At 37.4% G+C, this 13,845-nt stretch overlaps 1 protein-coding gene across 1 annotated transcript in view; it reads left to right on the top strand.

Annotated features, from left to right (window-relative positions):
- CIP2A (cellular inhibitor of PP2A) overlaps window positions 1–12,938 on the top strand; it is a 28,120-nt gene extending 15,182 nt beyond the window's left edge. Inside the window, exons 14-21 of the mRNA XM_054812979.1 lie at window positions 2,584–2,776; window positions 4,749–4,823; window positions 4,907–5,017; window positions 5,766–5,962; window positions 7,638–7,751; window positions 9,596–9,678; window positions 10,172–10,311; window positions 11,425–12,938. Coding sequence (XP_054668954.1) covers window positions 2,584–2,776; window positions 4,749–4,823; window positions 4,907–5,017; window positions 5,766–5,962; window positions 7,638–7,751; window positions 9,596–9,678; window positions 10,172–10,311; window positions 11,425–11,595 — 1,084 coding nt within the window. The 3' untranslated portion in view covers window positions 11,596–12,938. The remainder of the gene's footprint in view (window positions 1–2,583; window positions 2,777–4,748; window positions 4,824–4,906; window positions 5,018–5,765; window positions 5,963–7,637; window positions 7,752–9,595; window positions 9,679–10,171; window positions 10,312–11,424) is intronic.
- Window positions 12,939–13,845: the final 907 nt, after the last annotated feature.

The following is a 13,845-nucleotide window of genomic DNA, read 5'->3' as shown; positions in this document are numbered from 1 at the left end:
TTGAAGAGCTGATGATAGGAGACATCCTGCTCACTTTTATTACTTACAAACAAGGAACTGTTTCGGGATGTGAAGGTCAGTGACATCCTTGACTGCAGTGACCATGAGATGGTGATGCTTAAGTTCCTGAGAGGACGGCACAGGGCAAAAAGTGGGATCACAACCCTGGCCTTCAGGAGAGCAGATCTTTGCCTCTTTCATGATCTGCTTGGAAGAATCCCATGGGATACGGCCCCGAGGAGAAGAGGGGTCAAGGAGAGCTGGTTGGTTAACTTTTTTTACTTTTTTTTTTTTTTTTTCCCTCTCCTGCCCCATCCCTTTTACCCTTCCTCCGCAAAGGATCGTTTTCTTCAAGGCCTTAATGGTCCATCCCAATGAGCAGAAAATCAAACAAACATGGTGGGAGACCTGCAAGGAGCTCCTGACAAAACTCAAATATAAAAAGGAAGCGTGCAAGAGGTGGAAGCAGAGACAGATGACCTGGGAGGAATATAGAGAAAGTGTCCAAGTATAGAGAGATAGGTTTAGAAAAGCCACAGCTCACCTGGAGTTGAACCTGGTGGATGTGAAGGGCAACAAGAAAGATTTCTATCAGTACCTGAGCAGCAAAAGACATACTGTGAGAAATGTGTGCCTTTCTGCTGAATGGGGCAGGGGACCTCGTGACAAAGGACATGGAAAAGGTTGACATAATGCCTTGTTCACCTTGGTCTTCACTGATTTGCCTTTGGGAATCCTAGGCCCCTAAGAGCAATGGGAAAGTATAGAGGAAAGAAGACTTATCCTGGGTAGCAGAGGATGATGTTATGGAACATTTAAACAAACTGGACATACAGAAGTCCATGAGACCTGACAGGATGCACCCATGAGTGCTTAGGGAGTTGGCTGATGTCATTACAAGGCCACCCTAAATTATCTTTGAAAAGTCATGGTGATTGGGAGAGATTCCTGAGAACTAGAAGAAAGCAAATGTGACTTCTCTCTTCAGGAATGGCAAAGACTATCAGTAGCACTTTGGACTGCATTAGGAAGAGTATTGCTGGCAGGTCAAAGGAGGGGATCATTCCCCTCTGCTCAGCCCTGGTGCGATCACATCTGGAGTGGTGTGTCCAGGTCTCTGCTCCCCAGCATGAGAGAGATACAAACATACTAGAGAGTCTAGTGGAGGGCCATTAAGATGTTTGAGGGACGAGCATGTGTCATATAAGGTGAGACTGCAAGCTGTGATTGTTTAGTTTTGAGAAGACTTGGGGGCGGGGAGTGTTATCAATGTGTATAAATGTCTAATGGAAAGGAAGAAAGAAGATGGAGCGAGAGTCTTCTCAGTGGTATCTATCAATAGGACAAGAGGTAGGCACAAACTGAAATATAAGAAAAAAATTTTTAATTTCTTTAAATGTAAGGGGGGTGGGGGAAACCAAACCACTTTACTGTAAGGGGAGTCAAACACTGGAAAAAGTTGCCTGGAGAAGTTGTGGAGTCTTCATCTTTTGAGATAGTCAAAACTACTGGACATAGTCCTGAGCAACCTGCTTAGAGCAGGAGAGTTGAACTAGATGATCTGTAGAGGTCTCTTTCAACTTCAACTATTCTATGATCACATGATTTTGTGGATACAGGAAACATTTTTATAATGGCCAGTAACAAATAGTCTGACTGGAAGAATGAAGGATCTGTACAATCTAATGTGCCTGGAGTTGTACAATGGAATAGCCAAATAATCCGTCTATAAATGCGAGTTAAAAATAGTCTGTTCACTTAGGTAGCAATTGAGACAGCGCTTCAGTGAAGTGGTAGGGATAACCTAGTAATTAAGGAATTTATTGAGAGGAAAAGATTTTTGACTGGTTCCTCAAAAATCAGCTTCTTTTGACTTCCCATTCTCTCTGATTTGGAACATGTCGTTAGTAGCTGCCTTGAAAATACCAACCACAAATTACATACAGACAATGGAATATAGGTACTGTAATTATTTCTGTCTTGCCTTTTGTGTTCTTTTTCTCTGTACAAATTTTAACCAATTGCACTTTTATCTGCATACTTACATTTTGGTTGAAACTTAGAAAATGCAATGTGGTGTACCAATATAGTATTGTAAAACTTCATCACAGACAAGGAAACACTAAGGTTTATTGGTAGCACTCTGCCTTTTCGTGATTCAATCTTCTTATTTTTATGTCTAATAAATTCTTACTAAATACCTTCTCAGCCTTCTTACTCACAAACAGTGGCCTAGTTAAATTGAATAATGACATGTGAAATAATGTTTTTTTCAGGTTAATAAGAGACAGATGATCTCTTCTGCTTGAGAAGAGCTGAACACCATGCCCTTTCTGGCAAGATACTGCATTTGTTTCTAAAGGCTAGCTGTGACAGGCTTTCCTGCTTTTTCTATCTCTGGACAGTTTGGGCATGTGTCTGATACCACATCTTAATGTTGTGTGATAATGCAAATGTGACTGCTGTGTAATCTCTTTAACGAAAGAGAAGTTAATTATGTTATGAAATAGTTCTCATCTTCAATCCTTGCAATGATATTTGTAGCAGGTTGCCTCATTATTAATAACCTTTATGTTTATACAGGCTTGGTGAAAGTATTGCGGCAAATAACGCTTACAGACAACAAGAAATGGAGCACGCATCGAAAAGAATCCAAATGCAGTCACCTGTGACCAGTGTTACTTCAGTGAGGTGTTCTTCATCTTGTCCTTCAAGTGATGAATCCACAGCTTCAAATATTCAGGAACTAATACAAAAACTTCATTCTGGACTAGAGGTTAGTAGAATTTATATGTCCTTGTTAAATATTTGACTCTTTTATACTGGGGGGGACCCAAATTGAAATCCAAGTGTTAGGCTATAGCGCATGTGTCAGTTGAGTTCAGTTTAGATTCCTGCCTATTTAGAATGTACTCTTTTTTACTGAGCTCCTGAGCAGAATTTAATGATGATTCTTTGTGCTACATCAGAAGCTGGACTCCTTATTGAGATCCCTTTCTCCAGTGGGGTTGTCAGATGTGGAGACAGGTGTCAGATATAGTCACAACTGCCTAGACTTGCTGTGACACTTACAAGGAGCCTCCTCCCCCTACTTCCTAAGAAATAGCCTGTAATAAAATAGAGATGATATGCTGCTTTAGAGTATGGTGCATCCCTTGTGTGCCTAAACACACATACAAATATTTTTCCTTTTCTCGCATGTAGCTGACTTTAGCATTTGCAGTTCAGTTTTTGTGGCCTTCTTGGAAAGGCACTATTATTACTTCAGAAGAAAGTTTTTTGCTTCCCTCTGCGGCAATATGCATTGTGAATGAGACACTCAAACAGGCACTACATGCAGTGTGTTTCTTTGCAGGCCATACTGTCAGGTAATGAATATATTTCCTCTCTCTTCTGTTGCGAGCGAGTAGCTTTTTAGCTGCTTTGGAGTGATGGATTATTGCCTGTACTTTCTTTTGGCTTAAAAGAACAGTATGCAAATTGGGAAAATGAACCGAAAGTGCCTGATAACTGCTTGATATCTGCATTAATGGCATTGCCTCCAGCCTTAGCTTTGCAACCCTCCTCTCTTTGTTGTAAGCGATAATGAAACTCAGCAAGCTACCAGTTCCAGACAGCAGCCAGAATAATAGTGAAAAAGGTCAAGTTGAGTCTTCATTGGCTTACTTTGTACACTGCCACTGGATTCTCCCATTGATCATTCTTTTCAGGATTGCAGATGACAGTCTGTAGGTGCTTTGCTGTGTATATATTAACGTAAGTCAAAGCAGCCACAGATGCCTAACAGCGCTAGTGCAGCAGCTTCAGTAATGTGACAGATTGTAAAGCTCCTTCGATTTTTGAGGGAAGAAAGTTGATGAATTGTTGAGCGAATCTTTTCTTAGACCTTCTAATTAGTAGAACTTTCCTTTAAAAATCAATATACATATTCACTTAAAATAGCCGGTACTTCATCTCTGTGTGCGTTCCATATGTTGTGTGAAGCTCAAGTGTGTGTAAAAACATAATTAAGAGAACACTTTTAATAGTATTACTGTACAGAGAGAGTGAATAGAACTTACAGAAGCTTTTCTTATAGTAGTAACATTTAAAAGGACAGAGAGATGACAGGTTTGTAAGCAGGAAAAGAAACTACTTGTTTCGTACTTTAGGGACAGGAAAATGAGCTGAGAACTGGAGCTACGCAAGGGCTACTGTTAATATGTAAAAAAATTCTTGCATAATGTTTCAAAATGGTGCAAAGATGGTAGCTTTTCAGTAGGTGTTCATTGTATGAACAGCTGGGATAGCTTGTATAGCATCCTTTCAGAACAACTTTCCTGGGCCTTTTCTGATAGTCTATATGTTGAGAAGGCCTCTGAGTATGAACAAGGACTTTTAGCCATGTGTATTTTGTGCTGTTATTATGAGGGCAAATTACTTTGTGTCCTATGAGAGGACTGCTAATTCTCCAGCAAAGATTAGACCAAGAGGAACCAGTTTAGAGTGGTGATGTTCCCTTTTCATAGTGCTGGATTGATAATCTTCTGCAGATGAATCCTTCTCAGCCTAAATAGTTCAATTATTCACAAACTTTCCACAGGAGTCAGGTGGACACATTTGAGCAGGCAGTATCAGAAATATCAATAAGAACTCAAAAAGCTAGTGGACAGGTGGAGCTCACAAAACTACTGAGCTCTTTAGGGACACGTTACCTATCTAAGTAAACACAAATTTACAGTAGCAATAATTGGAAAACATTTCCACAGATGAAGGAGCCGTTCACTGATATGAGGATCTCTGATATAATGGATGTCTATGAGCAGAAGCTGTCAGCATTAGCAGTGAGTACAACCTAACATGTATGGGTACATTGCTGTCTGTACATTCAGAAAATGTTAATAAAAAACATTCTTCCTATGTACAGTCTAAAGAAAGTAGGCTGCAAGGCTTTTTGGAAGCAAAGGCACTAGCTCTGGCTCAGGCGGATAGGCTGATGGCTCAATACCGATGTCAGAGAGCCCAGGCTGAGTCTGAGGTAAGTAGCAGGGACTTCCTTCTGGGACTCTGGGGTGGGACTGAGTAGTAATTGGCAGCTTTAACTGTGATTCCATGTGTGGAAACTATACTGTCTAGCTGTAAGCTATGCTTGCAAGTTAGAGGGGTCTTAATTTTCATCATAAACATCCTGTTTTCCTTTGGATTGTTCTTTGCAACAGTTTTCTTTAAAGTCCTTTCCCTTACAGGAAGTCAACAAAATTAACCTACAGTACTGATTATTATTTGTTAACCATTAGTGTTAATTTAATGGTAGTAATCTTGAAAATTAATAAAGCCACTTACTAGAATTCTATATAGAATTTGCTGGTATATGAAGAACTGTTTCCTGTTTGTGCCTTTTAATCACTTGTCAAAGATGAACTTTCAAAAAAGCATGTTTCCATGGGGTACATATTTGAGGTGAAAACTCAATAATTTCTGTTCTTTAAAGGTTGTAATAAAGATTGGGCTGTGGATTATTAATCCATAGCTAAAATGAATCATCTTTTACTTTTTTTCTTCCCTCCCCTCCTCACACTGTCTATAAAGGGAGCTAAAGGAACTTAGAGTGAACAAATTAATCTGTAGTTAATATTAGGTGAGAGAAACCCATTTCCTAATGTAGCTGATGGCATGTTAGTGTTAGATCTGTGGCTTCAAATATGCCTAGTACAAAGTGACTTGTGAAACAGAATTGCTTGTAATTATGGGTTGCTTTTTTGGTGGGGGGGTCTTTCCACTCAAAGGCAAGAACTCTTGCTGCAATGTTGAAGGATGCAGAACGAAAAAATGAAGAACTTCATGATTTGCTGAAAGCTCAGCAGGTAGAATCTGAAAAAGCACAGACTGATATTGAACAGCTCTTTCAACACAACAGGAAATTACAAACAGTTGCTGAAGAACATGCAATACTGAAAAAATCCTCTGTCGATCTTCTTCAAAGGTAAGGCACATAAGATCTCTAAGCAAATACTTCATATTCAAAGAGCGATGAAGCCCTTTATTGGACTAAGCACACTAGAAGGGCAACACTACATGGAACTTCATGTGTTTAAGTGAAAAATTAATTTATTTTTTTTTTCTATGTGCTTGCTGATGAGGTTAACTTAAGTCATTCAAGAAGTTAGTATGGTAAATGGAATGAGAACTAAAGTTGTAGATGTTGAAGGTCCAGTTCAGGAAATAGCACGAACTTTGTATAAAAGGGATCATCATTCTTTAAGAAACAGAATTGACAATGCATAGTTTCTGTTAGTATTATACCATACTCTCAGCTTTTTTTCTTTGATCTTATATGCTGTCTTGACAAAATACTATAAATAGTCTGGAGAAGCAGCCAATACAGTATGTCTGCTTAAGATAGGAGTTTGCATCTTTGACCACTTCTGTAGCAAATTTGACTGAAATCAGGTAAAAGCAAGGTAGGGAGGAAGGAAGCATCTTGTGTGTCCCGAACTACTTATAAGCATTATTTCTTTAGGATCTTAAGCTAAAAAAAGGACACAGAAATGTGAGACACAAAAAGTACGTAAGGATAGAAACTATTTATGAAAATAGAATATGCTTTGGAAGAATAAAGGGTTAAAAGAGCTTTGGCTTTTCAACTCGCATGAGTTGGTCTCGTCACTAGGTGTCAGCAAGGCAAAGAAGCTGATAAAACTGAAAGCAAGTTTCTTGCTTAATAATGGGAGCAGGCGTTATATCAGACAATTGTGAAGGCACACTGCTGCCAATGAAGGAGTCATTGAGGGAGGAAAAAATGTATAAAACTTCTGTCCATTATGGGGTTTCTTGATTAAGTATCTAGTATGGTAACTGTGGAAGTGCCTCCTTTGTTGCTTGAATTATATGCAGCCATACACTCTGTGAACATGCATTTGACTGATTTCACTGAAATTAAACAGCTTTGCTCTAATATCTAACAGTTGTAAAGTGGAAATAAAATAGCTTTCTGATCCTTACAATGTGTTTTTATAAAGCAAAAACTTGCTTTCTAAACAATCTGCACACATTTAGATATACTGTTCCTTAAGAACAATCAGATAACTGACATCGGGGAGAGAATTTTCCTTTTGATAGGAAAACATTTGTTTAGGAGCAGGAGACGCACCTCATAAACTTGCATTAATTGCACATTGCATTGTCTTTAGTATGTTCAGTTTTTAGTATCCCCAGACAACTGCAGGTCAAAGACTGACTCAGAGGGTCCCTTAAAAAGTAACTGCAAATAGTTAATTTATAACAGTTTGTGTATGTCAAATTTCTAAAGGCATCTGTATGTTTTTGTTAGTTCCTAAGAGTGTTCTACTGGAGGAAGGTTGCTTCCTGATCATTAATCATTAAGGATATGCAAGGGATCCACTGAAGCTTGGTTTGGTTTTTTCCTTCCTCCAAGTATGTTCATTTAAAAAACAAACAAAAAAAACTCCACCCAGACAAACAACAAATTACCACCAAAAAATCCTCAACCAAACACTACCCCCCAAAACACCTGGCTTTTACCTTGAGTGGGATGATTGCACAGGTGAGGTCAAATATTATTTGACAAATTATTAAAGTAAAAGCTCTTCAAAAGCACTTATACTCTTCAACCATAACCCCCCCTAATTCATTTGTAGGTATGAAACAACTGAAAGACAATATAAAGATCTACAAAATACATGTGATTCACTAAATAAACAAATGGAAGCAATGAAGAAACTAAATGAATCACTCAAGCAGCAGAATGACAGGTAAGTTCAATTCAGTCATCTTATAGCAAATGAAAGCTAAACAGTAAAATTAAATAGCACTTAAAGCACAATTGAAAAATTGAGATTAAAGTAACATCTGAGAAGTGGAGTTAGAGAAAGCAAAAGATTCTTCAAGGTTGCTTTATATGTGTATGCTAGATGAAAACCCGTAGTAGTGACTTTGGTGGTTTACTTTGCTCCTGTATTGGTTTGAGGTAGGGTGGAATACCCAGAGACTTCAGCAATAGTAGGAATTAGAGAGCAATGAAAACAATCCATTCTTGGGTGCATTTGCGGGGGTGGGGAGGTGTCTTTTTGGTGGTTGTTGAGTTCTTAAAGGCTGTTATCATTCAAAGACTTCCATGTATTCCTTTTTTAGCCTGCAAGGCTTCTCTGCAGTGTTTTCAGATAAGAAAAAAATGCTTACCCTGCTAAACTAATACATTTAAAAATTATATTAGAAATAGGTTGGTATTCCGTTGTGGTATAAAACTTCATTCCTCAACCACAAAACTAGCATTACTTATGTCTTCTTGAGGACTAATATTTTTTTTCCTTTTTGATGGCTTAAAATAGAGGTCTGATGTACCTTTCACCAATGTAACTAAGGAAATGGGTTTCCTATTTGAGACATTTTATTTAATATTTAACTTTGCAGAAGATATCTTTAAAATATGCTCATAGGCAGGCCTCGTATTCAGTTTAGAAATAAAATGCTATTCTTGGTTTTACTTGCAAAGTTCGCTTCATCCTTCCAGACTCTTACCTTATCATTAATCAGAGCAGTCCAAATCACTGCCTTGAGTTCTGATTCAAATGTATCAATGTGAAAATTTTTCCATTAGTTTGCTGCTGAATAAATTTGGACACTTACTTTCACTGGTGCAGTACACAGCTCAGTGTAATTGGGGAAATACTGTGATGAAACGTGGCCCTTTTTAAAGGCAGGTCAGGGGAGCAGTTATTCCTTGAACTGCCACGAATACAATGGAGACCATGGAAATACACTCTCCCTGTTGCTAGAGGCTGCAGCTTAGGAACTAAGGAACACTTAGATAGTAAGTGGATAAACAAGTAAACAAAAATGGCAGTAGATGCCATCTAGGCAAGGCAAGTGGTAGTTAGAATATGCCTTAGAAATTAGGCTAGGAGTAACAGAAAAAGTAGATTAGCTTCACAGAGTACAAAACGCTCACGTTACAGCTATGTTGCTGATAGATGACAGTACCTATATATTAAATGATCATGGAAATCAAATATTATCCTAACTAGTGAGGACTGCAGCAGACCTATATATGGGCTACAGTGGTATCTTAAGAAATGGTCGTTTTTGCTGAGTGTTGTGTGACAATCTGGAAGATGTTCAGAATGGTATTGGAAAATCTTTATGCATAGATGTGGTTTGCATGGATAATAACTGAAACAGGTTTTACTAATGGTATTGTCAATTCAGAAGCATACTAAGAGCTAAAAAGCCAGCATACTTAATCACTAATGGCAGTGAATTTTGACTTGGATTGAAAGACAATTTCAGTTCCACCATGGTATTTTGAATGCTTTGTTGTAATCTAAGGCAAGTTTCTGGTGTTTAAGCTCCAGGTGTGAACCTTTTCAGTAGTTTCTACCATGTGTCCACGATCAGAGAAGGGAAATGACTGTTTCATGGGGAGGAAAAAAGGAAATGAAATCTCTCTGTACTCTCACCCTGCAAATTCATGGGTTTGTTGATTTAAAGCTCTTGACAGCAATTGGAAATGATACAAAAATAATTCTAGCTTCACAGGACAAAGAAATGGTGGCGTGCTTCACTTTGATCATTAAAATGTGTTTCTCTGCAATTTTAGGACTGCTGCACAGTTGATAGAAACCGAAAATCACAGAAAAGAATTACAGCAACAGCTACAGGAGAGAGATGGCAAAATAGCAAGTAAGTCACTTACCTAAAGGTCACTGAACGTAGAGAACTAACTGGATTAACTAGATGTTGTTATTAAATGCCCTACATAAGCAGCTATATCTTACTAAGTAATGTACAAATCTTAAAGTGAGCCAGGGATACGTAATTTAACAGTTGAACAAAACAAACATAGATTTTTATTATTTTGAAAGGATACATAAATGTGATTTCTCAGACTATATGGACTTCACTGAATCTCTGCACAGCATCATGTGTCCCTTCAGGATCTTTTTACAGCTTGTCCATTAGAACTATTTTTCTGTAGGAGCTGCAAATTGAGAGCTTAATTTAACTCTTCTGCAAATGACTGGAAGCAACCACTAAAACTTAGCAGTAGGTGGCACTACTCAGTAATGCAATTATTAGCAGCCATATTGAGTCTCAAATACTTGTTTCCCAGGCAATGCAGTATCTCTTTTTTCTAAGTTTAGCAACCCATCCTTAATGTGTTCATTTTCTTAAGCCTTGCAACAGAAAATAAAAGTTCTGGAAGAAAAACTGAAAACACAACAGAAAGAAAAATCAGATGTGGAACAAACTATAGATATTCTTAGAAAGGAATTAAGTAAAACGGAACAAGCAAGGAAAGAACTGAGTATCAAGGTAAGGAATTATTTGCACCTGCATTCTAGAGATCGGAATTTTGGATCCCTGTATAACTGATAGAGTCGGTGAATCAATATTTCAGTGGTAAAGTAGCTAAAGAAACTAGAGCAGTCTATCTAGTGGACAAGAACAAATTAATCCTAGCTTTAATTGTATACCTTTTTGAGTTTTGAGTAGCTGGGCTTGAATTTAAGAGGAAAGCAGTCAAGGTTAGGCTCTAATGAGGCTATATGGTGCATGGTGTGAGAGTACATAATGTTTGGAAGAAAACCAGAACACCTGTAGTGCAATATTAAATAAGAGAATGTAGCACACTCCTCTTCAGTAGTTTTGACTGCTGTAAAATGTGAATTGGCTTACTCTCCCCTTTCTCACATCCTGAATTAAGGTACATATGCTACATATGTACGGACCAAAATGCATCTGATTTTCTTTTTGATCTTTGAAATTCTAATGAAATACCCATTTTTATCTCTAAGAAAAATAGTGTCTTTTTTTCAAAATAGAGACCAGTTTGGCTACACAAAGTTAACCAGGTGATGTTTAAAAAAACAAAACAAAATCCCCAGAACTTCAGTGCAGATTATATGTCCTTGCCTATAGTTAAGGCTCCCTATAAACTCACAAGTCAGAGATTCACTTTACATGCAAACTGATCAGTAATCCCAAAGTGTGCAGTCTGGCAAAGCATTTGCTGTACATCCATTCTCTGGAAGCAAACTCTAATCTCTCCAGGCAATATTATCCAGTATATAGCAAATATTTCCCTTGTTCTAGGTAAATATTTGCTGGTGTAGGGCTTGAAATGAAATGTGGATGGCTTAACTGTGAACACTTCTGCTTAAATAGGGCAATGATAACATGGCAGGGGGGGATATTTGGTGCTTTCCCATGGTATCTAACGTTTTGAAGTGTGGCAGTAGCTGTAATTATTCATGTGCACCAAATGTATAGCTGAGAGAGAGATTTCTGAAACAAGCTTGTAATTTTAAAACTAGGCTTTTTAATTACTTGGTTAAATTCACGACCAAGCCACTCGGCTTTCACTGTATTGTGTATGTTTTTCAGTTGATAATGGATGAAATGATAACATTTTGGTTGTTTCTGCAGGCATCTTCTCTGGAAGTTCAAAAATCCCAGTTGGAAGGACGCTTGGAAGAAAAAGAAGCACTTGTAAAACTACAGAAGGAAGAATTGAACAAACACTCCAATATGATTGCAATGATTCACAGTCTAAGTGGTGGCAAGTTAAGTGCAGAAACAGTGAACCTCACTTTGTAGGGCTCTGTTGTTAAGGTTTTAGTATTTTATACATATGTATGAATATATGTAAAGATTTTTAAACTTGTAGCTAGCATACTACCTGGCTTAAAAAAAAATCTAAAATTAAAGTAGCTTAACTATCAGTTGGGAAGAAAAAGTAGTAATTGTGGAAGCTTTGTTCTAAAAAAAACCTGAGCTACTGTATAGCAAATAGGTCTTCTGATGGTCTTGGTAGAACTATTATCTGTATTAGGAGCTGAATGCAACTTTTGTTGGTGGCTAACCTTCCTAAATATATGTAGGGAAATGTACAGCAAAATAGGAGTCACTGTCAACATTTTGTCTGTATATTCTTCTAATGGCTGTCTGGTAAGCAGCGTGCTTTGTAGGTTAAGCACTTTTATAATTTAACCTCGTTAATTTTGACTGTTCTGAATACCATTATTATTTGTGCAGCGTTGCTTCCTGATGTCTAAGGTACAAACATAAAAATAAAATGGATTATATCAATTAGAACATGTTACATTGAAAGCTGTATTTATCAGCGTATTGGTGCAAGTGCTTCATGTACTAAATACGTGGAGGCGTTTCTAATTATGAGGAGATATGAATTTGAGCAAGTAGAACACCACATCTGAATGACTTTTCAGCAAAGAGCATCAATTAGGGAAAGCATGCTAAAATGAAATACATGAATCTACAAATATTTCTTAAATACTAGATAATACTTTCCTAATCCTACAACACTTCCTTTCATTCTTGAAAAAAGATCTGCACTCTTTTGACAGTCCTGTCTGGTGCATGGTAACTATTGTCAGCATTGTCACTTTCTGCTGTACACCAGCAGGATTTCATATGTTGTTCATAGATAACTATTTAGATTTTTTTTTTTTTTAAAATGTACTTTCATATGAAAGACTAGTACTAGCATTTGATGCATGTTTTTGAGTGGCAGAACACTGTGCTTAGTTTATATGTGGCACGAATAACATGTCTTTTAGTAGTTGGCAGAAGTATTTCATTAGTATCTGTATCTTGATAGAACTACCAGAGTTTTGGGTGATCTAATATATATCTTTTTCTGTAGCATTACAGCCTTTATTTGTATCATTTGTAATGGCTAGATTTTAAAATATTGAGATTCTTTGTTTTTTCAGTTGTGTAATAGATGTGTCTTAATGAATCTGTTCCACTCATGTCTAAGTACAGCCTTGTGCATTCTGTTGCAATTATACAACATCAGATGAATTTTAATCTGTTCCTGAAATTTTGTTTTTTAATAACTTAACCACAGGTAAGATTTATAGACATTGTTCTGGTCTCTGTGAAGACTAGGAGAATAAAAAAATATAATTGCTCTATTTTCTGTGGTTTATGTAGTCTCTTAAGTAAATTATAGGGACGACTGCCAACTTTCTGCACCATACATGCAGTTTGGTTGCCTTTTTGCGTTATTGCAGTTACTGCTTAGGAAGGTCAAAAAAAGTGTTATCTGAATTGCTGAGGGTGACGGGTTTTGTTAGTTTTGCAAGCTCGGTTGGGAAAGAAAGTTTCGTTAACCATATATTTTTACTTCAGTCCAATGGTTTAAATTTGAGTGTCAAAGTAGATTTGTAGACACAGGTTCATTTCTATTTAAGTCTCTTAGTCATGGGGAAAGGGTAAGTAAATGGGTTGGGGGGAGTGTTCCCTTTCTGTCAGAAACTGCTCATGTAAAGAAATTCAAGCAGGAAATGTCAAGCATGTTACTAATTAAACTGATAAATGCTGGTCTGACTTTGTTTTCAAATGGTGGAATGGGAGGGCAAAAAGTGAAGCTGCTTACAGTGGTAAGGTCATGCAGTAGTAAGGTTCATATCACGAGAAAATGGTAAATAAATCTTTGGAGTTTACATGGTAGAATCCACAGTAATAAGCATGGTGTATAAATATTGATTTGGTGGTTGTTTTTTTTTCCCCTGGAAAAATGTGCTGCTTCAGTATGCTGCTCTAAGCCAAGTGTTGCTGAACTCTGGGTTGCATAGCAGATAAATGCATGGACACGTCAAGCTACTTTGACAGCATTTCCGCATTCTTTCCTGGCAGTGCTTTTCCAATTGGTAATGAATATTGGCTAATGGAACTAGCAAATACATTGATATCTGTTTAAAATTTTGTTCAAAGCATATAGCATTTTTTACTGTAGAGGTCTACAGGTTTTTCTATACTTAATTCACACGGAGAAATAGCTGTGTTCTAGGGTTTTGCTTTCAGGCATCTTGGTATGAT

The sequence above is a fragment of the Grus americana genome, chromosome 1 (genome assembly GCF_028858705.1).
Source record: "Grus americana isolate bGruAme1 chromosome 1, bGruAme1.mat, whole genome shotgun sequence".
Taxonomy (NCBI): Eukaryota; Metazoa; Chordata; class Aves; order Gruiformes; family Gruidae; genus Grus; species Grus americana.
Note: the sequence above shows the minus strand (reverse complement) of the source record. Positions and strands in the feature narration are given on the sequence as shown.